The following is a 27,247-nucleotide window of genomic DNA, read 5'->3' on the forward strand; positions in this document are numbered from 1 at the left end:
ACACGAAGAAATCCTTGAGGTGAGCAACCACCACAACACAGGCGGGGTTAAAAAACGCACACTTGGGGAGCTATGATATACACGCACGCCCTCGGTTTGGAATGTCGGAAAACATGAGCTGAATATCCGGTAGAAATGAATAGTAAAGGGGGACCAGTGCTATACTTACCCAAAGTCGTCGTGTTTGGAACGGACATTGATGGCAAGAAAGAATAAAAAAACACACGTCCTGATGTCCGGGGAAAATGATTTTCTTGGGGTAGAGGCAGAGCAACGATTGAGCTACCGACCGACTGGTACAATATGACAAATGTCGGTAATCCAAACTCTTGCTTTGCCTGATTGATAAGTGTTTATACAGAGATTTTTTTATTATTATCTTAGAAGAAGAAGAGATATTTTCTTGGCCTAGCGACCTCTTAGGTCATGCCTGCCATTTGTGGCTTACTAGACTTAATGATACCATGTAGTTGGACAGTGAGTCTCCCCTTCGGAATTACCCTTAATATGCAGTCAAAATAACACGTGGCTTACAATTTCGTTGTCGAAGTCTGTATTAAGTGAGCTAACTAGCCTGCAAAGAGTTTCCATTTTCTTGTTGGTTAGGACTTCTTGAAGACCTGACTTATTCCTATTCCATTTCGACTGGTCTAATGTGACAAATGTCGGTAATCCTAATTCTTAGTTTGCTGGATTGATAAGTTTTTATAAAGGGTGTTCGTTTTTATTAGATGAAATATCTCGTCTAGGTCTAGCGACTTCTTAGATCATAGCTACAATTTTTGGCTTACTAGACTTAATGATACCACGTAGTTGGGTAGTCTTCTTCTTTCTTGGTCTACTCCAATGGAGCACGTCTAAGAGACAAGATCTCACTCAGGTCTGACCTGATCAGTCGGGTAGTTCTTACTATTAAATTTCCTTAAATATTCAGTTCAAAATGACTTCTGGCTTATAGTTTTGAATTCAAAGTCTTTAATAAGTGAGCTAACTATACTACAATCTCCATGTTTTATTGGTTATGACTTCTTGAAGACCTGACTCATCCCTATATCCGCTTTGCGTCTAGTAGTTGGATTTTTTTCCCTCTAATAATCCAAATCTCTAGAACCACACTTTTCATTCGATTGACAATGCAAAATGGTAAAATAAAGATGAAATTGCATTTTAACAATGCCGTCGGTCCTCGCTATTCGAAGAAACCCATCAATGCGGGACTAAAGCATGTTCAATTCTCCAAATCCCCTCTTTTGTGGCGAACCATTCCTACCATTCCTTGTTGGCTTCCCGACATTTCGTCGACCCCCGAAACAGCTCGTAACACACCGACGCCGGTCCCACACATGGTAGAACTTTCCGTTTTTGCATTCAGCACATTTTCATCACGAAAAGCGCACTCCATAACAAAAATGCCTCAACCCAACGTGAACCACCACCACCACCACAGGGCCGGTAAGTGAAAAACGAACCGTGTACCGAACGGAACACCGAAGGAATATTTTCCCTCGCCGACGACGTGTCCATCCGTGTTCCACCCCTACCCGGCTTCAATGCCGATTACGTCAAGTTACAGCAACATTCATAAATTATGGATTTATGCACAATCGGCAACCACTACTCGTTGACCTTTTCTCCGGCTGTTTCGCGTCGCTTGCCGTCGGAAAAATTTGCTTCGATCCCTCACTTTTGCTGAGACTTCCTGCAGAGGGAAGAGGGGTGTGTCCCGTCGTCGGCACAAAAGTGGTCTTCCGGTTTCTGTTGGTGTGTGTGTGTTATTTTCTTTGTATAACCTTAGCATCACTCTAGCGCTCTTCCTGTGGTCTACTCCTGCTATCCAGAGTACCATCTCCACTTGGCTTCACGTCCTTTGCCAGCCGTGATAGCCGGGAAATTCTTTTCAGTTTGTCCACATACGTACGACCGAAGTTCTTCACACCACACACCGTCGACTTGTTCCCCCGGTGTACGTGGCGCGAATGTCGTCGTCCTAGCGGGGAGCGCTGTCTTTTGGGATATCCTTGCCGGAGACGGAGACACAGGGATATAATAAAACCGGGCAAAAGTAGTTGTTTGCCTCTTCCACATTCTTTCGGACTGATTCCGTGGTTGGTGTTGGTGTTGCGCTATTATGAAATCGGCAAGGAGAGTTCCAATAGCGAGTGGTTGCGTGGTCGGAACTATTTTTGTGCCCACAGATTGTGCGAAGGGTAGATATCTTCCGCCGTCGTCACTTCGATATGATTGTTTTGCTGTAAAAATGCATCACAATATTCTTGAGTTGGACTTTTTGCTCCACCAGGGAATCGCATTTGGTGTGGAGTTGTTTTGTACGATTTGATGTTTACTGGCTTCTGTTCTTGACGCAAAGTCTGGCTTCCAAGACGTGAATTTCTTGAAGTTGGGTAGTCCGTTGAGCATACGGGGAAAGATCAAGATCGAATTTGTAACCGATACCTTCATGTAAACAACTAGAACTGCTACTGATGATTCTACTGATCACCTTCAATTCTGACAAATATTTATCTGCGTCCGCTTCTGCGATTTCTGATTTCTAAGACTTGAATTTCTTGAAGTTGGATGGAATTTGATACCGAATTCTTCGTCTAAACTACTAGCACCGCTACTGCCATACTGAATTCCTCAAATTCTGACTATTATTTGTGGAAATATTGAGGTAGATAATCTAACGTACAAAATATTTATTTAATACATTTAGATGAAACCATCACAATATTTTTTTTCTATGACAGTTTCGCCATATCCAAAAAAAAATCTGAGTATCCCTGCAGCTTAAATGAACTACAGGGAGTTTGCAAGTTAAGAAGTCAATTATGGCGCTTAGAGCGTAGCGTGTGCCGCCAATTTTTCCTATTTTTCCTCCACTCTAGAACGAAGGTTTTGTCAGGTTTTACACACTTCCTTCCCAGTAGTGTTGTGCAAACGAAGGTTGTGTGTCATAAATGATGTAACAATAACTCAACGCTCTAGGTGTGTGTGTGTGCGTGCACGAAACATAATTTAGCCCGGCTGGTGTGTGAATAGGTTTGCGGCGTTTATGAGGGTTTATGACACCCTTTTTCTCGTCGTAACCGTCCACCACTAGGGTGGTGGCGGGTTGGTTGCGCTCCCCTCCTAATCCCTGGGCCCACTGTGTGGCGTAAGGTGGCCCTGGGAGAAAACGTAAATTGGATAGGAAAAATCGGCCGGTCTGTGGCGGCAGGGCGAGCGAAGCTCAGTGACACACTCTCCTAGCCGTTGATGGAAATGATGGAAATGCTGTCGTGTTCGCTTTTCAAATCCTTTGCCCCATATCCTTAGTACTCTCGATAAAGCAGCTCTCACACACACACACACACCCGGCTAATGCTACATCCCTAGTGTGTTTTCCCAGTTTTCCCTAAACGGGGGGCGACAAAATTTTGGTAAAACGTTTTTACAGGGCATAGGTTCTCTTGGGTGGTTTTATTGATATTTTCACCACCGTCTTTTCCCTCCATGTTTTTCCGACAGGAAGGCCGCGGCCGGCCGGGAAACGGGTGGCGGTACGTGTGTATTTGTGTTTGTACTCAGTAGGGTTTAAGCCCCTCCCGACGCTGTGTCTCTCGGGGGTTTCTAGCTTTTTGGCGGACTAGAGAAGTTGGTCTACGAGCGAGACATGATGGATATTCGGGAAAGGCCCGTGCCACGACCACGGGCCGTAGAACGACTTCTTCACATTTTGCCGGGAAAGCCGTTTGCAAATAGCCTGCAGGACGAGTTGTGCGAGATGAAATATTGGGTTTTTAGGGCTCAATTTCCAACCCGTCGATGCCCGAGTGCGGATCATCAAGGACGCAAATAACGCTTCCGTGGAAGTGTCCCGGCGGAAAAGCGAAGCGGCCGAGCGGGAAAACCACGGAAATGTGGGTGTAACGAAGAAGGGATGGGCGAAAAGAAAAAACGCCAAATTGGAAATGGTGTCATCGCCGGCGAAGAAAAACGGATACAACCAGAATCCGGATCACATTGGCCGGAGCAACACAAAAATATGGCAGCAAGGAAGCGGATCGGTGGAAATCCATCATTGAGCTTAAAAAACTCTCGGCGCTTTTGTGGATTTTTCCGGAAACTGATTTTTCAGTTTTCTTTTTTACATTTGCTTCACCACCGGCCAACATTTTTACACTGACGAGGATCTCTCTTGGTGTGCATGAATAATAGTTTGGCCGTGCCCCTTCCTGCTGGGCTGCATTATTGTGTGCCTGTGTGAATGTTCTTTTACTCCATGTTGGTGTATTATTTATTTGTTTTTCACGAATCGATTGCAATTTTTTCACACTCTCTCTCTGTCGCTTTGGGTGTTACATTTACCCAATAATTTCTAGGAGGGCCTTTTTCCATATAAATTCACGTTCGGTTGCAGAGTGACGCTTCGGACAAGGAACGGATTAAGCGGTAACAGGACAAAACCCGTGCAGTAGTAGTAGTAGTACCTGCTCTCTCTCCCACAACGTGACCGTCCAACCAAACGCTCGTTGAGATGCTGAGACCAAAAAACCTCACCGGCAAACCTCAAGCTGAAAGGGTTATTATTTCTGCTAATATTTACTGCAAATACCGAAAATGAACATGAAATAATATGGCCAATGCGGAGGGATTTGACCGACTACCGGGAGCTTGCAGGAAGGGGACCGTGGTCAAGGTAATGCGGTATGTGTTAAATCTCACCCGGGATTAAGATTTACTTTTAGGATATAGTCCACCCACTTGCTGCTCTCCCTTGGCCCGCACACACTGGCACAAGTACACAGCGGCATCCACGGTCAGTTTCTAGAGATTGTATCCAGCCTGATCCTGGTCGAGGTTCTCCATTTAATATCCTTTTTTAGTCCTGCGGTTGGTACTAGGGTAGGAAAAAGTGCACTCACGCCGTCCAATACCATCCTTCAGGCTCAGCAAGTTCTGTTTGCCTCGCTCGCTTCTGTCCCTTCATGCCGGCCATGTGATAGGAAAGCTATGGCTTATGGGAAGGGATTTTTTTTTATTTCAATTGTCGAGCATTTTCAAAAGTTACGGCACAAACACACCCCCTTTTCATGCGAGGATTTTTGTTAGTTTTTCTCCCTTTTTTAATTTTTAATTTACTACGACTTTTACCTCGTTACACCATGACGGGTCTGCGTCGTCGTCTACGTCTCTCGGTGGTTTCAGATACGGAAGGAGTCGTTGGGTCTATGCTGTTAGTACTTTCAGCCCAGAATAACCAGGTCTCTCCCCCGATACGGATATATGTCCGTGTCTTGGGTGCCCAGTTAGTTAGAAGGCCGGTAGAAAATGGAAGAACTTTTTTATGTTCATTCGTTTTTTTTTTTGCTAAATGATGTTACAATCCCTGCATTATTATGGAAGACACCAGCAGTCCAGCGCTTCGGCGAAGGACTTTTTAATGATTATGATGGTGATGAGAGTTTATTTCACCTACCGAGTTCAACTGATGCCGGTGCGGTTTATCCACCAGCCCACCCCACTGTTTTATGGGACGGCTAGACAATGAAGAGTTTGTCCATTCAGTGGTTTTGACTTAACGAAACGGTGTGATGGACGATGCACGGCCAATGTCCTGTTCCGATGCGGCTTCAACCCAACGCAAAGTGGCTGGTGACTGTGTGTGTGTTTTTGGTTCCTATTCCACACAGAAACCTTTTGCTATTCAGGAATCTACCAGTGTTTGGAGCAGAAGTGTAGTGTGGCGAATGTCCTAAGGCTGCCAAACAAAAGTTGACCGCCGGGATAGGAATTTCGTCCAGCAGATCTAGACTATCCGTCTGGTCGCTCGTTGTAGTTTGTCGAATTAATAACTACTATCCCGTCTGGAGGGGGCTTTATGGAACCTGTGCCATCCCAACCTAATCCAGTCTCGAACCTTTGGTAGAGAAGATCCATTGTAATGTGCATTTCCTGGGGAGAGCTGATGGCGAAAGTGTTGGGAAAATATTTTATTACTCAAAGTTATAAAGCTGACGGTATGGCGGAGGTGATGCTGCTTTTTTACGGGCCGCCTGTTGTCCGTCTGCACCGAGGTTTGCAGGCAGCGTTGGATTTGGGTATCATCGTACGACCAAGGTGACGTTAGCATGTCGTTGGCACCATAGCCTGCCGGACAGGGTCCGGTGCAAGAATCTGTATTATCCGTTGAATATCATCGGTGCGATAAACATCGAGATCGTACCGGACTGTCCGTGTGTGGACACACGCGCATTCTTCGGCTGCCCCGTAGTTGGCCCTAGTGAATGACGACCCCTCAAGGTGTCCTGGTGTCCTGGTGCCGGTATGCGCTTATGTTCCGTTGCTGATGTCATGTTTGGTTCCCCCCCTTATCTCGCTCCTCCCGCCGCCCATCCGTTCTTCTAGGACGGTAATTGCAGGAAATGTATCTTGCCTTCGATATGCGGCGGATATATGATATGCTTTGCTTAACGAGCACCTTTCGCCTTGTGTCCCGTTGTGGAGGAACCGGCTTCACTCGCAATCAAACGCTCGGAGGGGGTCTTCATTACCGCTCACACAGAGAGATCCCCGTGTACACACATACCGGAATGACAATCAACCGGGCGAATGGACCCCGCGTTTCATTGGTTCGTTGGGTTTCGGAACTTTTTGGACGGTCCTTTGCAGACGCTGCGTGCCCGAATGTCGTTTGTATGCTTTGAAGAACAATTTCAAACCAATTGTAGGTTCGTTTTTTGCATTCCCGCATAGAAAAGATACAATGCAAGCAAATGGTGTCATGCTGTTCTCAGGACTGTCAGGATCGGATGGACGGACGGTCGGTCCGACTACGTGTAGTTCGGAAACCGATTTACTGTTGCTCGGAAGGCATCATCATCATCACCGGAAGTGGAACATTAGTCCGCTTTCGGTTTCAATGCGCCTGCAAAGGGGCTGAAGATAATTCTTTTTATCTCGCCAACGACAACGCACTGAAGAATGGGACCATTTGCGATGTGGAAATGAACCTCTCCAGTAGCGATCTAGTTTCGGGCCATGTTTCCGATTGTTTGAGTGACATCGCACCAAACGGTTGGGGATAGGTTTCGTAAGTAAATTGCATTCGGTGCACAAATTCCGGAGCGTCTCGAACACGCAGGAATCGCACCGAACCCTAGCAATGAACCGTGTCCACTTACTGCTGCAGAGGAGGTCCAATGGTATGTTTGAAATAATTTACTACCCTTCGTGGTTTAACCCCCCCCTACCCTGCGTAGGGCTGCTGGGGAAGAGAAAAAAAAACCCTCATAATGCATTAATTTAGCTACCGGTGTTTGCGTTTGTTGATGCCCGTGCCCGGGTACGGTACGATTCTAATGAGAAACTGCATAAGAACCACAAACTGTGCTCGTCAACCGCAACGAATGGAATGTCATTCTTCAAATTAATCTCCATAGCTTTATACCTGTCGCAACCAGACGACACTTCTCCGGAGGTAAAACATGATGGTTCCCTTCCGATTTGCGAGCATTTGTAACGTTCTATGTGAGTGGGTTCTGTAGAATGCTGACAGCTCCAGCCAGCCAGGTCCTCCCTCCCGAAAACAGGGGTACAGCGGTGTACTATTACTCATTTTCTTGACATTCTCGTCCACCTTTCCGCGCGGTCATCGTGGATGAAACAGTGCTGCTGCTGCTGGTGCTGACTAAGCTTCACCGGTGCGAGCAATGCCTTCTTCCCGAGAACTCATGAAGCCTCCGCTGCTCCGGGTTTATACTAAACAGTTCGACTTTTCCCAGCACCGGCGGAACACCGCTGGAAACCACAGATCCCACGCCCGTACACCAAACTGCAGTCACCTGCCTGCACGTTACAGCAAAAATGGGCATTTTGTGGCAACTTTTGTTTTCGTCGACGTGTCCCTTTTCGACTCGGGCTGTGGTTGGTGGCGCTCCGGCGAATTCTACCGAGTATAAATAACAGTCAACGAACGTTGGATGGCTTCCACTGCGCTTCAACGGCCGGGTTTCTCCCTTTCATGGAGAAGAGTAGATGCGATTGACGAGATATTCGGTTACTTTGCATGCTCGACTTGAGGTCCCAGTGGGGTCCCCTGTGCCATCGGGGAGTTTGCTGATATACAACTCGCTCTTATGACGCGTGCAAACCTGTTTAGGTTGAGATTTGAATTATTTGCACTCTGCAAAACGGGCCCGGTATCAGGCTATCGGAGTCATCAGGCACACTCACCATCGGAAAGCGCTGGATGAACCTGTTTTGTGCGACGTTTGGGTACTATTTAGAGTTTGCGATATGCAAGCGAGGCGATACGTACGGCGATACGGCCAACCTGGCCGGGAATGGGACAACACTACTTTGGTGCAGCGCATGCAACCGATAGCTGGTCTACCCATCCCTTCTGGAGTGGTAAATTGCATATTAGCTTCATCTTCCAGCTGCTTAAGCTCGTCCCACCAGGCGGACACACTCGGTTGCGACATTGTTTCTCGGTGCCTTTTTACATCGGACGCAAAACGCTTGTAAAGGGTACCGGGCCAGCGCCAACGAGCGAAGTAGTCTTGCGCGGCGGCGGTGCTTATCTTGGCTTGTCCATCTCGAAGCGATTTGTCTCGAGAGCGCCTCGAGAGTTGGCTCGCGCGCGCATACACACACAAACGGTGCTCTGGAGAGCCCCGGACAACACTACTCCAAGGAACGCCAGCTAGCGACAGTTGAGCAAGGCAGGCAAAATGTTGACACTTTTCATGACGTCGAATGTCAGCGGTAAGCTAAGTAGGCGACCGCGTGGTACGGAGAAGGATACCGAGCCTGGCAAGCTTTTAAGCGTGCCGTATCTCTGCCTGTCGACGAGCGACCGACGTGCGGTTGGTCGGTATGTGTCCCCAGATAAAGCGTGGCAAAGTGAACGGGGTTGTGAGCCTTTTTCCTGCTGTTGCTAGGGGCGGGAGTAGTGGCTGACGCATTGACATCCCCCCGGCTGCAAATCGGATGGCCGTCATCGTTGTCTAGCGCTCGCGCTCGGTGACATCCGTTGATGGTTGGACAGTTTCGGTGGTACGTTTTTGTAGCTGCCAATGTTTCGGTGTGGCAAAATAAAACACCCGTTCGGATGCGGTGTATTACAAGCTTTGCATAGCTGTGCGCTGGTACACGGGTTCGCAGCACCGTTTTGCGGGTTCTGTGGCTAACATTGTTGCCGACCAGTCATCGAATCGGTGGTCAACCGAAGCGCAACGAGACGGGGGCGCATGTGTGTAATGCGATGATCCATCTGCCAAAAGCCATACCAAGTTGCCGCTCTCCGGGGGTCGTAAACAAGGTGATAACATTTTTCCCACTGTCTGCTGCTGTCTGTGCCGTGCCCGGGGGTCGTTTCGCTTTTGTGGGATTTTGTTGTCCAAGTTGAGGTTTTTTTTTTTTTGTTGGTTGTTATTTGTCGTTGCGAAGAGTTGCACACATAGTTGCGCAAGAAGATGGGAGCAATTCGGAACGGAATTGTGAATTTTGAACCTATTTCGTCGTTGGAGATTGTTCGAATTTTGGACGCAAAGAATGTTTTATGGAGGCACTCAAAGTATGGCACATGTAGCTCAAAATAATTTGAGGTATGCTTCTGTAAGGTTCTGATTGCCTCTTGTAACTTAGGGAGGTTCGGTGGCCGAGGAGATCTTCACATGGCAGGACCTGGGATCAAATCTCATCCAGAGCGCCACCCTGTTCCCAGGGTTAACTATCCAGACTAAAGCTTAAATCAGGTCGCGAACAAATGGAAATGACTAGTCAAGACTTCTCGTAGAGCAAATGAAGAACTTGTAGAGTTCTTCCTTATTATCTAATTCTTATAAATCACCACAACTCCAGCGAATGTTTTCCATCTCATTTACTAACCCAACGGTCCTGAGCGTGTAACTCCCGACACTTACTCCCGCACCTACACAGTACGCAGTTCAATTATTCGTGTGTCTTTCGCTGCCCAGGTGACAGTGGTTTCATTTTTAGCCCAACCAAGACTTAAGAACCCCGCGGGACACATTCACCAGCATATTTCCGCATCTAAACGCGACAGATTAGCACGGATTTCTTGCCCAGCCGAATCTTGGTTTCGGGTGTGGTAAAAAATGAAATCCACACACACACACTTCTGGTTGCCCTCATACTCCCCAAGGTCCGGTGGGAGTACGCGTACGCGTATGCATACAGCATTTCTTACCATTCGGGCCGTAAGCAGGCGTGAAAGGACGCAAGCACGCGTGAGATATGCTAAAACATCATGGTGGTGGTTGAACCGCTACCGGGTTACGCATTTTGCAAATCTTGCCTGGCCCAACAACAGATTTTCTTCACCATTGCCGTTCCCACGGGAGCCATAATTTGTGGCCGGTGCTGGAATGCGCGTAAAATTTAAAGGACTTTTCCCTGACAGGCGAGATATGAGGTTGGCCAAGTTCTGTGTTTTAGTTTTTCCCATGAGAGTAAATGGAGCTTTCTGGGGGGAGGGGGGGGGGGGCGAAAGGAGGAATCCACTTCCGTGCGAGTGGCCGCAGCTACATTGTCGTAATTGCATGTGTGGATTTGCTGTTTAAAAATGTTTTTAAAGCGAATCTTTCCCAACTCTTCCCATGGACCTCCCGGAATCGCGTGCGTATGTGTGGATGCTGCGAGCAGATAATTTGTATTTAGTAATTTCATTATTGCCACATTGGACCGTGTTCCACTCCTGCCCGCTGTTTCGCCCGCCGCGTGTAACCGCATGAGTGAGTGCACGAAATGATAGGTTCCAGCAAATGCACTAGCAGCAGCAGCAGCAGCACCCGGGGATCATCATAATCCTCCACCAGGTTCGCTTGCTGGCTCGATGTCCGCTGGATGGCTTGTTCTCGTCGGAAAGCTACTGAACCTCTGTGGGCCACACAACTTCACACACCGCTCGCTTTTAACCTTTGCGTCTAAATGCCGCGGATCTCACGCGTCTAATGGCTTTCATGACCCGCCGCGGTCCCCTGCACCAAGCGAAAGGCTAAATCATATTTAGGCGTCGTGTTAGTTTTCGCTACAAAGCCAAAAGAGCCGCTCGCCCGCACCATCGGACCACTCGTGGTGGAAGGCAGCCGACTCATCCCTTTCCCTTTTTCTGTGCAGAAAAACGGTTCGCCTGCTCGTCCTTCTATCAGCGCTCGCTGCACGCAGCATCATCGCAGCCAAAAACATGCGCGGGCATGCAACATAACATTACTGCGTCGTGACAGGAAAGGGTGGATTCGCGTCACACTCCATCTTGCCACACACACACACACACACACACATCCTTATCCCTGCGTAATGCACGAACAGCTTCAGGGTAGTGCGCGGTGCTGCTGCTGCTGCATGTTGCGTAACGGGGGCAGCATCGGTTGACGACCACTGCGTGAGTTGCATTTTAAGGGCAGCAATTGTTGAAGGTAGTAGCGGTTGCCATACACACGTTCCCGATCGACCGTTCAGTACTTGTGTCGGTCGTACCGTGGCGCTCTAATCGCCATCAGATCGGATTTCCTCCCCGAGGTGAAAGGAAGGCACGGGGAACATACATACCCTCCACCAGCTTTCCTGTTCCGACTGTCCGTTGATGTATGTGGCCGGAGACCACCTCACCAGGAGTAGTGTTGTGCTTCTGTTAACGGACAGGACGGATGGAAAGTGTTGTGTGCTCGCGCGCACCGCGTCACACTCCGGGGCGTTGTTCGAGCGCGGGAACGGTTTTGAGTGATTGCGTAGTACGGGAGGTTGCATATTTTCGCTTCTTAGCTTTCCGTTCCCTCGGATGACTCTCTCTCTCTTTCTCTCTCTCTCTCTGTTGGTAGAAGGCCTTTACAGCCCATTAGGTTGGGTTTAAATGGATTTTTGTTTTCGCGAGGCGATGCGAAGCATCATTTACATAACTGGTTGAACTAAGCATAGAATTAATTATAATAGAATCATACGTTGATGGTTGGCCGCCTTTTTGGAGAGCTTAAGAAATAGTATAATGAGCCTGTGTGACGGGGATAGTGGTATACGGATTTTCTGAAGTGAAGATTTCTAGGTCTTTAACATGTAAATCATATCTCGTTTGTGGATAGCGATACACTCTTTGCCTGTCTTGAGAACAGGACCCTATAAGTCAGAGTCAGAAACTCTCTGAAGTAGCCTTCTTTTGCATTTTAACTAGCTTTAAATTATCGCCAAGTGTTGAGCTTTTTTTATTGCATAATCTTAAATAGATTTTGATTTTAATATCCTGCTTATGCCTTGCTGGACCTTATTAGCAAACTATTTATTGATCACAGCGTCCAGATTTAGATGCCAAATTTCGCCTAGTCCTTGGAAGTGTAATGAAACTGATCCTCACTGTGCGATAGAAACGAAGCAATACGGTGCGCGATCATGCGAACCAGCTTTAAGCGCCTCCCCGCTTTAGTGCCTCGGTTACGCGGTTGCGTTTGGAGCAGAAGGTGTCTTGCTGCAGTGTCGGAACCTGTGGAAGGGCGGTGTCGTTTACGCCACTATTAATGATGGGCCCGGTTTTTTACTTCTGCTTCACCAATATGCTCTCCATCAATTTTCCGTTTTGCTTTTCTTTCTCTCCCCCCCCCCCCCCCCACCCGGCTCCCTCCATATATTCCCGTTTAAAGCAACGCCTGATCGGACCGCAAAGTGTTGCAAATGTGGTGTTTGCTGGCGCGCTTGCGGACTGTGATGGGCTTATAATGATTGCTTTCGCGCTTAACCCGTTGCCTACTCCCATGGTCTCCCATCCCGGTGTTTTCTTTACGGTGGATGATGCCTCCATGCCTCTATTGACGTTCCGACTGTCTCATCAGCACAAATGCCAACCTCTGAAAGATTGCAGGTCCTCGAGCAGGATGCTGATGATGATGATGGCGATGCTGCATCCCCCGAGGCGGTATCAGGGGAAGCGGGTTTCCACGGGGGAATGCATGCATGAGGATTCAGGTTTTTGTTTGTCATACTTCGGCTTGAACATGTTCTACGAACGCCTGCGTCAACTGGACGCACATACCACCTGAATAGGCTGATAGGTTTGCTTAGTTGACGCAAGTTTTTATCACGCTTTTCCGCTTGCCCAGCGGAGACTCTAAGAGCCAAATTATCTCACTTTATGCGGAGAAACGCATTAATTCAGCGCAGCGGAATAAAGGGAGAGTGTAAGGTGTAACTGAAAGTTTTAGCGTCATTTCAGTGTTTGAAGAATTTAGTTTGTACTGCTAAATCGTCTGCATAACTCTTTGGTGAGCTTAAGAAATAGTTTAATGAGATTACGGGGACATTGGTATACAAAAATGTTGGTGAAAATGTTTTATTCTTTAGCAATCGTATCTAGTTGTGGACATCGAAATTCTTTGCTTATCTTGAGAACTTCAACAAGCCCTTATAAATCACAATCGATACTTGTGTCTAAAGTAACCCTCATTTGCATTTAGACTAGCTTTAAATTATAGCATTATTGAAGAATTTGGATTGCAACGGACCCCAATTCTATTTCTTCCAATTTTTATTTATTAATCTTGATGTCACTGATCGCAATAGTACTTTTGACTGCACCCAATTAATCGAATTAAAACAGCACAACTAGAAAAACGGGACCTAGAGCAAAACCCAAGAATCTCCGTGGTCTACAAATCTGTCGTACTGAGTTGCGGGCGCGGTACAAAATCACGCACCCTGAATCATGAGACCGGGATGCCTGATTGCGAGACTTCGATGAAGAAAAATGTCAATATACACACACACACCCGACTGGACGAACGAACACCGGTTCATCGGACGGACCCTGATCAAACCCTGGCCCAATATGTTTGCGCGCCACCAGGGTTAAATTTTATATAATTTCTACTTATCCCCATTACCGGCCAGACAATATTTCTTACTTTTAACTGTCCGCCGTCACTCTTTCCCGTTGAGTTTCTTTTCCTCCGAGTGTTGCGGACACCAAGCCAACGCGAAGAGGAGGAGGCAGATTGCCGTTTTTGGATGTGGTGTCGATTTAGCGATATTAAACACACATATTTTTATTCCACGCTTTTTATACAAAACCCGCTACACCTTTACCCCCCCTCCCCCTCAATAGGGTGTACCCGACATCGGTTTACCCGGTTACCGGGCCCGTCGTTCGTGGCCGATCTGCACCTTCATTTCCATTTCGGTGTCCGGCCTGCTACGTATCGAACGTCTTCCGTCACCAGGTTTTGTTGCGCTTTAGCGATTGAGGTCGTTATATTGGTTGCCGCCTTAAGTACCATGTAATCCGGGTCGAGAGCGGACCCCGCGACGACGACGACGGAGCTGCGAGGTATTAACGCTTAAGTACATAAATTATGCGACTTTACACACGACCGCCGCCAAACCACCGAGGCCGGTTTGGTGTGTGTGTCTTTCGCTGGGCAAATGGTGCTGCGAATGGCAGTCGGGGCGCACCGTACTCGCTTATTACTTAAACCTCCGCACCGGAATCGAACGCGCAAAATCCGCTTGGTATGATGATCCGCTCGCTCGCGACCGTAACAGGTTTGCGTGTTACTGTGTGCATGTTTTTCGGTGTGTCTTACAGACCGCTCCCAGCGCGAACTGTGGCGCAAGAAGGAAGAACACAGCTGGGAGAACCCTTAAATGCATTTATTTTTATTCGCTTAATAGCTTTGCGCCTAGGCACTGGTACAGCTTTCGCTGGCCGTGGGATCACGGGCTTGTGAGCGATCGACTCGTTGCTCGTGGTGAACTTATGGCAGCATTAAAGGTAAATAGTTTTGTGATGAGGATATCCACAGCCGGTGGCGTTCGCTCGGTGACACGTATTTTCTACCGAAGGTCTTACGGTTAGGTAGGACCATTTAAGGAGCGTCCCGATACCACCGTCCAGGGATTATCTCCGCTAGAGCTGACGTGCTTTTGTGGAAGCCATATTGAAAGCGCTTAACAGAGCACTAAAAACAATGCAGCGAGTTTATTTCTGTTGTCTGCTTTTTTTTTTGCCTGTACGCACCGAAACGCGCTGCTGCGACTGTCTCACGGATGGCTGTTATCCAGAACCTTGACCATTCGCCGACAACAGCGGCGCGTTGATGTTTGTCGCGACACCGAAATCTGTAATTCCAATGTAGCAACGCAAACCCCTTTAAGCCAAATGCGTCCCCGATACGGTGACAAATCGATCGGATCGCCAGTTCGTGGGGTTACAGTCGTGAGCTAAGACTTTCCTGCCCAAAATTCGTGCCCCTGCTGGTGCCTTGGGTGAAGGGGGCAGTTGGGCAAGTAACGAAAATAAAAAATTCGCTTAATAGACATTAAAACAGGCCTGAAAGATTCTTACCAACTCAACAGAACTGCAGAAAAAAGCAGCACCTCCGCACCAGACAAGGCATCGACACTACGCGAAACAAAAACTACATGAAAAGTACCAACCACAACAAACCAGTCCCCTCCCACCCCCCGGTACTGCTCGAAGGTTCAAGTTATGTACACCGATGCAACACCAACACCGCCGTCTTGCCAGCAGCGCTCTGGTTCTGTGCGGGGAAACAATTGCAAAGCGATTAGTCGTGCAATTTACGTATCAATTAGCCCTGGTGCGAGGGCCGGCCGGAGGGGGGTACCGGAGATCGGATCCCCGGTAGAGGATACTTCCATCGTAATGATGGCAAGATCTTCCCTTCGGAAGAAAAAAGGGCGAATTGCCGATCGTGTTGAAATGATTCGAGTGCTGACTGGTCTGCAGTGCGCGGCGGCAGCATCACGTACGGTGCGCGGAATCACCCGGGCGACATCGGGGGTTCGAGGGATTCCGGGCAATGGTGGTGGAAGCAACGGGTGCCAAAGGTATAAATATCTCACTTTTGGGTTAAGCTTTTCGGAATGTGCATTTTTTGCTGTTGAAGTTGCAGCCGTTGTTCTCCCTCATTCTCATTATTCGTCTCATCCCACCCGGTGGAAGTTGCATCGGTACGTGTAGATTGAATCGAGATCGGAGATCGTGAGGAAGAAATTCCGCCACCAGGCGGCTCGGTCCCCGAAAGCTTCTTTCTTTCGGGCTCTTTTTTTGTTGTTGTCTACCCTTTGGTCTGTCCCACTTAGCGCACGATCGCCGAGTGTCTGATTCAGGATGCAATAACCGCCAGTGAGAGAAGTGCAGCAGTAATACCATCGACACAAAAAAAACTTACTTACACAAAAACTACACTTCCACGCGATCGCTGGGAGAGAAGAAACACATATATAAATATGTTTATGGTGGCGGCGATAGTGAAACACATCCGCCCCATGAAAACTCATGAAGACTCAACCGCGGACTGCGGTTTCCAGTGGATGCAAACCTCAAAAGCAAACCGACCGAAACCGACCGAAAACCCCCGGGGACGAACCGGGAACAACCAGGCTTCTTTGCTGGCTTTGTTGCCACAGGGAATGAAAGGGTTACGATCGTTTGGTCAACTGTGTGTGTGTGTGTGTGTCCCAACACACGGAGCGGCGGGAAATTGTGTGATATTGATTGGTCACGATTTAATAAATATTTTTAATTTTTTCTCTCTCATTCTTTCTCCCTTGTTTCGCTTTCGGTTGGATGCAACGTACGGTTTTCCGATGGTCAACTACACACAGTCGAAGAGTGTACGAGCTTACGACGGATCTGACTGCTGCTGCTGCTGCTGCCGTGGAAGATGATGCAGCTAGTACCGTCGAAGCAGCAGCAATTGGACGTACAGCAACACGAGCGACCGGGAGCATCCGGAGATCGACTGCAACTGCAACCGCAACAGCCGGCCAGGAACACTCGCCATCAGAGGAATCATCGCCGTCATCATCATCATCGTCAGAAGCAGCATCATTACCGGACCCGTCGTCAGTGTCGTGACTGTGCCGAGCAGCAGTGCGGCGGCGCTGGCGGCTGCGATCAAGTCAAAAGGCACCGCAATTACGGTGACCGTGCAATCACCGACACCGCGCACTATTAGGCAGCAGTGCCGCCCCGACACGGCACACGCGGCTGGAAAGCAATTGATGTAGCACAATTTCCGTGCATTTCACCCTCTGCGCCACGCACGATGCGTCAGTGGCGGCAATGAGCATGCGGCAGCCTCTAGCAGGACAACAAACCGATCCGTTGCGTATGTCAAGCGCTTCCTGGAGAGGCAAAATTTAACGCGAATAACAATCGACGTGAGACAGATGAAATAGAGAAAGCAAGGCAGGAAGGAACCTTAGTCCGGTGGGCGAGATACTACACTCGGAACATAAACTACTGTGCGGTACTGTAGTGAAATAGCATTGTATGATGGGTCTGTATGATCGAACCGATTTGGATCGGAGAAGAGAATTGCTTCACCTGCAACGAAGGGAACGCCAGAGACAGCGACATGAGTCGAGAAGAAAGCAATCGTCGGAGCTCGGTGTCGGGATGTCGTGCACTGCCGGAAGCGATCGGGAACGGAGAATCGCGAACGTAGCTGCGGATGAATTGCCTCCACAGTTGGCTACGTCGGACACCTGCGATCCGTTGAGAGTGTCGGGAGAATCGAAATCGTGGAGTAATCATGACAGCTGCACCGGTAGCACCGATGTCAAACAAGAGTTTAGGTTGGATTTGACGGCCAATCGTTCGCCCACGATCTGCTGGCGGCGGCGCTCGCCACACAATAGTCAGTGTACGCGTAGCCGGCGGCGAAGAAAAGCGACGGCTGTTAGCAGTAGTCCTTGGTGGCGGCAAGCCCTTATCACCGGTGCCATCTTCCTACTAGCGTTGCTGCCGGCGGCACTCGCGGGAACGCCCAAGTACGAAACGGCATACGCTTGCGAGGGCAAAACGCTTATGATTGAGTGTGAGCCGGGCGATTTGATAAATCTAATCCGCGCGAACTACGGCCGATTCTCAATCACCATATGCAATGACCACGGCAATGTGGACTGGAGCGTCAACTGCATGTCGCCGAAAAGTTTGCGCGTGCTGCACTCGAAATGCGCCCAGAAGCAGAACTGTTCCGTGCTGGCCTCGACCAGCATGTTCGGTGATCCGTGTCCCGGTACGCACAAGTATCTAGAGGCACACTATCAGTGCGTATCGGCGGCACAGTCCTCCACCACAACGAATCGACCGAGCCCACCGTGGCTTAAAACGTCGCAGCCGATCGTTTGGAGTACGTCGACTGTGCGAAGTCCGGTGTTGAGCCGGCTCAATCTAACCACCGATCTGGGGGGAGGCGAGGTGGCGGTAGTGGCCGCGGTCACTCCGGCCCTATCAACACCGCCGGCTACGATTCGACCGGCGGGAGGTGGGAGCGCCGGCACCAAGACCAGCCAATCACCGACCACGTTCCGCAACAAGGGTTTCGAAAATAAGAGCGTCAACGATGATCTTGCCATCATTAAGACGATTGCTGATCGAAAGAAAGGAGCCGGTGCGGTGGAATCGCCTGGTCCGCGGGCACCGTCCGGTGGGACGGATGATGATAGAGCAGCCGCGGCGGGTGGTGGAAATGCAAAGGAGGAAGAAGAGGACGACGGTGCGGATTTGTTTCCCACCCAAACTGCAGTATTATCGGGCGCGGCGGCACCACCGGGCGTTGTGCGGAAGGATCCGGTCGGCACTAGCGTCAACGGAGGTGGCCAAGTCCAGATTGACATCAGTCATGCGTGCGGACCCAGCACGGCCCGCAACCTGTTCTGGAATGTCACGCGCGTCGGTGAGGTGAACGTGCAGCCCTGTCCGGGCGGTGCTACCGGTATCGCCAAGTGGCGTTGCGTCGCGGTTGCTTCGCTCAGTCCCGAGCAGCGCGTCCATCTGCAGCAGGAACATCAGCAAATGCTGCAGATTCAGGCAGCACAGCAACAGCAGTCCGGTGGCAATGGTGGAGCGGCTGGCACACAGGCGTCGGACGATAGCGGCAGTGGTGGCAAAGGTGATATTAGTTTTAGTAGCAACAGTGTTGCCCTTAGCGATAAGCAATCGATGGTCGGTGCCGCTACCTGGTACGCGTACCGACCCGACCTGACGCAGTGTCGTAGCCTGTGGCTGAACAATCTCGAGGTGCGTGTACAGCAGCCCGAATCGTCGCTCATCTCGATTGCGAACGATCTGGCGCAGGTGACGAGCAGCAAAACGCTGTACGGCGGGGACATGCTCGTCGCGACCAAGATTATACAGACCATGTCTCAGAAGATGCACTACGATATCGAGACAATACCGGATCAGCGGCAACGTGAAGCGCTGGTTTCCGAGCTGCTGAACAGTGTGGTTAAGACCGGTAGCAACCTGCTCGACCAATCGCAGCACGCTAGCTGGTTGGATCTTAGCGTCGAGGATCAGATGCGTGTCGCAACGTCACTGCTGACTGGGCTGGAGGACAATGCGTTCCTGCTGGCCGACACAATACTGCGTGAAAAGCACGTCGTGCAGAAGGTGAAGAACATTTTGCTCTCGATACGCGTGCTCGAGACGCGCAACTTCGCCAAGAGCACGGAGCTGTTTCCGGATTCTTCCACCGAACGGTGGCAGGTCAGCAACGATCAGATCGAGCTACCGAAGGCGGCACTGATCGAGAACAGCGAGGGAGGGCTCGTACGCATCGTGTTCGTCGCATTCGATCGGCTCGAACAGATACTGCGGCCACAGTTTAGCAATATCCAACAGCAGCAGCAACAACAGCATGCGGGCGGCGCCGGCGTGGCGTCCGTGCGTGCCGAACCAAGCCAGCACCGCCATCTAGACACGGAAGGTGTCGCATCGGCAAACGTGGCCGGCCTGAGCAACGGTGATCGCTTGGGAGTGAACGATGGCGGCACCATCGGTTCGTCGGCTGCGGGAGGTGCGGGAACGCGCACCGATTCGGCGTCACAGTCTGATTCCATTACGCCACGTTTGCGATTGCTCAACAGTAAAGTTATATCCGCCAGTCTCGGCAAGGGCCGACACATTCAACTTTCGCAACCGATTCGCATGATTCTTCGTCATCTGCGCACCAAGAACGTATCTAATCCGACGTGTGTGTTCTGGAATTACATAGACCATGCGTGGTCCGAGGACGGCTGTCACGTGGAGCACACGAACAGTACGCACACCGTGTGTATGTGTAACCATCTAACGAATTTCGCACTACTGGTGGACGCGGTGGACGACGAGACGCAGCTGTCTCTGCTGTCAAACCTGGACGATAGTTTGCTGCTCTACATCGGCATCGCGATACTGGTCGTGGTGGTCGTGGTAGCGCTCTTCGCACGCAAACTTTGTCACGGTGCAGTGCTCGCAAAGCTGCGCAACGGAGGACCAGAAACCGGTGCGGGAGGAGGTCTGCGCGGTGGTCCCATTGATCGCGATCCTGCCGGATTGTCGATCTCCGCCCATCATGGCACTGTGGCAGGACGATTGCATCATCATCATGGCGCGAGCAACAATGCGGGTGTGGATCTGCACCATCCAACCGTCGCTACCGCTGGCCATCACCATCACCACATGGTGCATCATCATCTTCCACCGCCCGGTACCGGGCATCACCTGCTCGTGGCGGACGATTTCCATCATCAGCAGCAGCAACACCCGACGAACAATCTGCACAATCATCACCCGAACAATCTGGGCAGCAATCATCACGCCAACAGCAACAACCTGGTGACGACCACCTTCAACAACCTGAACGGAGGCGGCGGTATCGGGGGCGCAGGCAATTGTTCCCCGTCACCACCGGGCAGCGGCTACGAGCATCATCATCCGGCGCATCATCTCGCTCGGCTGAACAATAATGTAAATGTTAGCTTTAATAGTAGTAATAATCCTAGTAGCCTTAGTAGTAGTAGCAATAGCAACACTAATAACAGTGTCCTGCTCACTAGTAGTGGTGGGAAGGGCGGTGACGATGTGCTAGTGAAACCCTTTCCCTCCTACCGAACCAATAATAATCAAATCAATCTATTACGCGCAGCCAATCATCACGCACAACAACAACAGCAGCAGCAGCACCAGCAGCAGCAACAGCAGCAGCAGCACCGGCAGCACCAACAATCTGCACCATCAGCCAACGCACCATCTGCAGCAGTCCTCCTTCAGCAGCAACAGCACCACCACCGCCACCACCACCACCAACCGCAAGCTGCCGCAACCGCCGCTGGTGCCATCCTCCTACAAGGGCTCGGCAGTGATGGCGGCCCATCATCACCATCAGCATCATCTCTAATCGCGTCCACCTCGCTGATAACGACAACGCTCGCATCGGTCCCGGTCAGCTCGCAGAAGATGTCACCGGTGGGGAAAGGAAGATGTTCTGGCGGTGGTGGTGGTGGTGGAGCCCTGGATAGCAGCGGAAGTGATCATAGCAGCGAGAGTACTACGGCTGCCGAGATGGTGGCATACAATCTCAGCGGTGAGATCGGTGATGTTGGTGGTACGGGTGTAGGCAATGGTGGCTCGCCCGGGGGGCAGCACCATCTACATCTGCACCACCATCAGGGCAGCATCGGGAGCAGTGCGTCCTCGGGACTGCTAGTTGTTGCTGCGGGCGGTAATGTGGGTGGTAGTGTGAGTGCTGGCACGGTTGGTACCATTACTTCGTCGGCTTCGTCGAACGCTAGTGCTAGTGTACCGCTGCTGCACCACCATCACCATCACCATCTGCATCACCACCTGCACCAGCATCTACATCCGGGCGGTGCTGCAGCTTCTGCTTCCGATCTCACCTCCGCACCCATCCCGAGCAAACGGAATCTCTGAGGAGCAGCCCGATCACGTGCATCACTAGAAGGGATCTCATCTACACCATGCTGAAGCGATCGTCTGAAGTGATCGAACTGCGCAGGAAAGGCTGATCCAGTTATCAGGGGTTCCGAGATAGGGGCAGTGGATGACAGCGACATGCAGAAGGCGATGTACGACGGCGACAACGATGACAGCGGACGACGATGCTCCATCGACCGGTATGTGGATCTCGCGATCGGTATGGATATTTGTTTGTTTGGAAATCAGCAATCTGAGTCTTATCGTTGTGTTGTTGTTGTTGTGTTGTACTACTGTTGTTGTTGTTGTTGTTGCGTTGTTGTTGCGTTTATTTTAAGTTAAACGTTTCTAGCACTTCGTTTTCGATTGGCCCACATGATGTCACTTGTGTTTTATGAGGATAGCAATTCTTATTTTATTGTGTTTAGTTATTTAGCAACTTTCTTTTATTTAATTGTTGTTTAGTGTTTCATGTGTTATACAATTCGAATGATAAAAGAGGTGCGTGTATATGTTACTGACCGCCGGTGTACGAAGCAAAGCACTTGCATATGTGTGTATCTATTATTTATAAGCTCTAGTTAGGTTCTATTCAGCTTTTGTGTTAATTTCACTGCACATTGGCCCATTTGTTTGCAATTTCTATGGTTTTTGTTTTCTCACGCTGTTTTCCAAACATTAAATCATTCCTGGCTCCCCGGCGACACATGCACACACCTTTGTCAGTTTTTACATGTTGTTGCATTGATATAGCTATCGTTGTTAGCTGCTCATACTGTCCCTGAATGTGTGCATTTATAGTGACGGTCTCAGTGCAAGCGGGATGACGACATCCACGTGGGGCGGTCGCTAACCTACCTGGTGGGGACATGCCCCCGATCATCATCCCATTCCTCTTCCTCCTGCACGATGCTGCACAGTGTTAGAATTTTCGAACGAAGGAATATTTGTACGACACAGAAACACAGAAACTGAGGAAAAGCTGCATTTGTAAATAGTCTTTTCGACGCCGGCAAGGGCGAAGAAGCATGCGCTGTGTGCTACTAGTAAACGCATGGAAAATCTGTCACGAAACATTTTTAAGGAAGGAATGAGATTTGATAGGTGACGTGGTGTTGAAGTAGAGATGTGTGCGTGCGGGGGGGAAAAGCAGGGCCACAAGCAGCATAGTAGGAAACATATTTAATTAAAGCATAAAAAAGGGAAGCACACAAGAAAATAGGAATCGTTTACAAGAATCGTGTAACTGGATGTGGATTTCCATCGTGTGTCACTCAAGCAAGCAATACATACCACATCTCTTCAACTACCATGACAATGATTGTAGTGTTTTGTTACGAAAAGAAGTAGGGGTCAAGTAATAACTAAACAGGGAGCCGGAAGGGGGTTGGCGTGGAAAGAAGTGGTGACGGGAGGAGACTCGAGGTGATAGCGAGGGAGCGTGATATAGAATCAATCAATCAATATGTGTTGGTGGCTAAATGTAAAAAATACGAACAGAAGAAACACAATTGTATAGCTATAGTAATGAATAAGCAGCGTTCGCAAGTCGCGCCGTACCACAAGAATCTAGTTTTTATTTAATACAAGCCACTAAGCGGAAGCACCCCCATATCCTGGCGGCAAGCTGTCAGAAACGGACAAGGATCGATGGTAAAAGTTTGTTAGTTAGTGTACTTGGAAAACCCACAACGCGCTTTAGATTCATACTTTCGCGTCCCTGACGCTCCCTGACACTCTCTCTCTCTCTCTCTCTCTCTCTCTCTCTCTCTTAGTCGCTCTATCTGGGGTAGGTAACGCACGACACGCAAGCCACCCCAGCTTTTAACCTTCATTCCGTTTCCGATCGCGCAATCCCAGGGAGGAATGGTGACGCGCATTAATTATTGAGGTTTTATTTAACGCGGAGCGCTAGAAAACGAATGCAGGAGCGATGCTGCTGCGAAATCAAGAAGCAGGTGATGGAGCTATCCTCCAGTCACCAACCACACCAGTCGTGATTTGATTGCACTGTGGGGCGGCACGGAAATCATCAAATATGTATACACAAAGATCTTCTCACATACAAACACACACACACGGAACGGAACATTTGTGCGGTGTACGTTCTGGTTTAGCAGGATAAATAAAATCGAAGATGAAGTGGTGGTGGGTGAGTAGGGAAGAAGGGCTTCTAAATCCCTTCTTTTGCCTTTCACACCCGCCCAGCGTACCATAGGCAGTGTGTGTGTGAGCTAGGAGAGAGAAGAAGAAGAAAATTAGGAAGGAAAAAATAAAAAAAGTGGTTGAAAATTAAATTTTTGGTTACTTTATTGGCGTCAAAGTTGGGTGTTTACGCTTAGATGTTTGTTTACGTTTAGACGTCAAATCTACTTGACGAAAGCTAGTTTCGTCAAGTTTTAATACATGAAATATTTCAAGGATACAGTGAGTAGGAGTGAGTGTCGCTCGCGTGGGGGACACTCATAAGAAAGTTTATAAATAGGGCAGAAAACACAATTATATCTCCTCTTCGAATTTGGAATCTGAACACGACGCTTGGTAAATATTGCAACACACATCGATCCGAAACTCCGCGAATTCTTCATTGGGGAAATGTATAGAACGTTACGATTGAGAATTTATCCATACGCTAATGCTGGAATCTCTGAGCTTCATGTTGGTCATTTGATCACCCTTAAACTAGCTGGAAGCAGTGTTCACAAATAAAGCCGGCATAAGATGTGTCAAACAAGGCTTCAACTTGCAAGATCAACAGTACCTCAACATCATGAGGACTTTCCGACGCGCAATTCACTCAAAGAACCTAGGACCTCTCTGAAACAGAGCGGGACATTACGGACTAGATCCGCACTGGCAGGAGCCTCATAGCCCGATGATCCTTCAACGAACTGTAGTGAGCACCAAGTACACATCCTACCTCCTCATAAGCATCCACGGCTGTGTCCTTAATGACAAAACTGACTGTTGTCTCCGAATCCATTTTTTCTGAAGAAGTCATGGAACTTCTAACATCAGCAGAAAACACTACCGTTTTCCTACAACGGTAGTAGCATTAGCGCTCTCTACAGAACATCTTCCAGAAACCCAGACGTCTTACACCTCATCTAAGACGTTCTCCCATCCCACGAACTGACTAACTGCTAGGTCGCAAGTCACTTTTGAACCCAGGAAAACGATCGTCACTGTTTCATCATAGATTTCGTCACTGGCTCTTGGAACAGGAAATGTTTCTAATGTTAGGACCATTGTCTGCGACTTATTAAAGTCTAGGCCTTGGGTCTGAGAGACTTCGTTCGCCTCTTTTCTGCCTATGGTTATATGTGTGATGCAACTGTTACGAGTATGGCTTAACTATGCTATCAATTTATATCTCTCGGTCTAGGTTGCTAATGCGTAAAAATCGGATGGGGCGGTTCTGCTGTTGCTTGTCGGGTATTATTATTGATAGGTCGGTATCAAGTTGGCAGGTGGATCGTTGTGTAGTGTGTACATGATAATTGGTAAGGATGTTACGGTACGCCACACCACACAGGATGTCGTCGCCACAGAAGCTACAAAATTGTGGACTGGATCTGTCGAGAAGGTAGGAGTGTATCAGACGGGTGTGTCGGATTCGAAGACGGGAAAGGACGAAGATGTTGAGCGACTATCGCGTTAGTGAGCCTCACGATCAAGCACTTTTTTGGAAAAATCCTCCCAACAACGTACTACTCTACATGATCGTAACATCGCCACTATTCTTTCTTAAAATCAACTAATTTGCCTCCAATTTCTCAAAACAGTTGACTTTTAAAACCCGAATCTTCATGATCTAATAGACTCAAATTCACATTCAGCTTAGCTTTCTCCATCTGACTTCACGATAGAAGAATCGTATGAATTCTATCCTCCGAACTCACCAATATTCGAAGAATATATGTGAGAAGGACATATCTCATACAATTGACATTTCCTCAACAAAATCGAATCTCGGCAAACCTATGTGCGAAATAGTCCGTTCTTCTTCTTCCGAGCCTTCCGTCCGAGTTCCCGAGCAGAAAGAATCGATATTTTCCAGTATCATCATGCGCCGAAGACCTCCAACAGTGTGTTTTTTCTCCACTGCTTCCTTCTTAGATCACCGAAGCTTCCACAGGGACACACGCTCGGGACACGGTGCGGTAAGTTACGCTTAATTCCAAACATTAATCCCACCATTCCATGACGTTTGTTATGCGGGTAATGATCAATTCATCGCGCGCGATGAGCCATTTAGCGGCGGGTTGCGGAAAAGCGTCCGGGCGAGGACAGAACTTCTCTCCCGCTTCCCGCCGAAACCGTGGAAAGCTCATTAACACATTCTGTTTTTCATCCACGCAGAACGGAGTCTGTTCGGTTGTCCGGCAGACAGCACCGGCCGAATCGGATTGCCATTTGAAAGCGTCACCTCCTGCGACCATCCTCTCTCCCTTTCAACCACTGAAAGCAGTTTGTCTTTTCCCCCTGCTGACCTCAGTCACAGAAAAAAAGCAAAAAAACGGGAAAATTCTTCCCGAATCGCTGCGAGTAGCGGGGCGATGGTAGCAATTTATAAATGTTTCATAAAAGTCAATCGCTCGGAAAGGCTTTATTTTCCTTAACGGCTTTCGTGAATGACCTGGGCAGGGCTGGTGTTTCGGTGTGTTCTCATTTCGACCCCCCCGGACCCCAACTTCCGGTTTGCCGGGCGCGCACACGCTCGTTCCAACACGTGAGGTGAAGAAGTTTTACGGGCCGTTTTTGTGTTCATTCGGAGAAGCGTTTCGGCTTCCTTTCCCGGTGCTTGGCTACAGTAGTTTGAAAAAGTTTCGTTTCTCTTCCGCCCGTTAACACACACACGCACACGATTCGAAAGAATGGATGACGGAGAACCGATTTTTCACATTCACCGATTAACCTGCAGCCCTCCGATATCTCGCACGCCGCTAGGATATGAAATTGGAGTGATGCGAAAAGAAAAAACTTCCGAGTCTACCTTTCTTTCTTTCCAATTCGGATGTGGGGAGATTGTGAACAAGCAATCCCGTCCCCCCCCCCCCCCCCCATAACATCGGTGGGGTTGTCAATGCAATCGAACAAAAGCTTCTTTTTGGCCGATTCTCAACCCTCGGTCCTTTGCTACTTAAGGAAAATCGGATTGGCTTCAATTCGACTTGGTTGCGAGGTGAGATGTAGGTTGTTATCGGAATCGATGTGTGAGTCCGTTTTTCTCTCTCCACATCGACACACACACAGAAACACAAACGATACTTTTGGCCATTTACCTTCGATACTTTTGGGGCATCGTAAAAACGTGTTCATCCAGAAAACGGAACCATCTCAACTCCAATACCGATTCGTTTTTTTGTATGTTGCTTTGGGAAAATCATCGTCCCTCTTTAAGCTGGGTGGCTTCCAGGACGAAAGGAATGAAAATAAAAATACTATGCTCCATCGAGCTTCCCCAACCAGCACCGGCAGCAGTCGGCAGTAAATCGGAATCGATGTCCAATTTGTTCACAATTCGCA

The 27,247-nt window shown here is 49.1% G+C and overlaps 2 protein-coding genes across 2 annotated transcripts in view; both read left to right on the forward strand.

Annotated features, from left to right (window-relative positions):
- Positions 1-24,015, forward strand: part of LOC118502683 (latrophilin Cirl) — an 86,643-nt gene extending 62,628 nt beyond the window's left edge. The window contains exons 4-6 of the mRNA XM_036035192.1: positions 16,621-20,752; positions 20,931-21,938; positions 23,494-24,015. Coding sequence (XP_035891085.1) covers positions 17,291-20,752; positions 20,931-21,182 — 3,714 coding nt within the window. The 5' untranslated portion in view covers positions 16,621-17,290 and the 3' untranslated portion in view covers positions 21,183-21,938; positions 23,494-24,015. The remainder of the gene's footprint in view (positions 1-16,620; positions 20,753-20,930; positions 21,939-23,493) is intronic.
- On the forward strand, positions 21,097-23,283 carry LOC118502744 (GS homeobox 2-like). The gene is made up of 2 exons (XM_036035309.1): positions 21,097-21,918; positions 22,520-23,283. Exon 1 carries the CDS (start codon positions 21,242-21,244, stop codon positions 21,713-21,715), a length of 474 nt encoding a protein of 157 aa, XP_035891202.1. The 5' UTR covers positions 21,097-21,241; the 3' UTR covers positions 21,716-21,918; positions 22,520-23,283.
- Positions 24,016-27,247: the final 3,232 nt, after the last annotated feature.

The sequence above is a fragment of the Anopheles stephensi genome, chromosome 2 (assembly GCF_013141755.1).
Source record: "Anopheles stephensi strain Indian chromosome 2, UCI_ANSTEP_V1.0, whole genome shotgun sequence".
NCBI classification, from domain to species: domain Eukaryota; kingdom Metazoa; phylum Arthropoda; class Insecta; order Diptera; family Culicidae; genus Anopheles; species Anopheles stephensi.

Bases quoted from the DNA above. Each gene is read 5' to 3' on its own strand.
- LOC118502744 (XM_036035309.1), top strand. From the start codon at position 21,242: ATGTCACCGGTGGGGAAAGGAAGATGTTCTGGCGGTGGTGGTGGTGGT.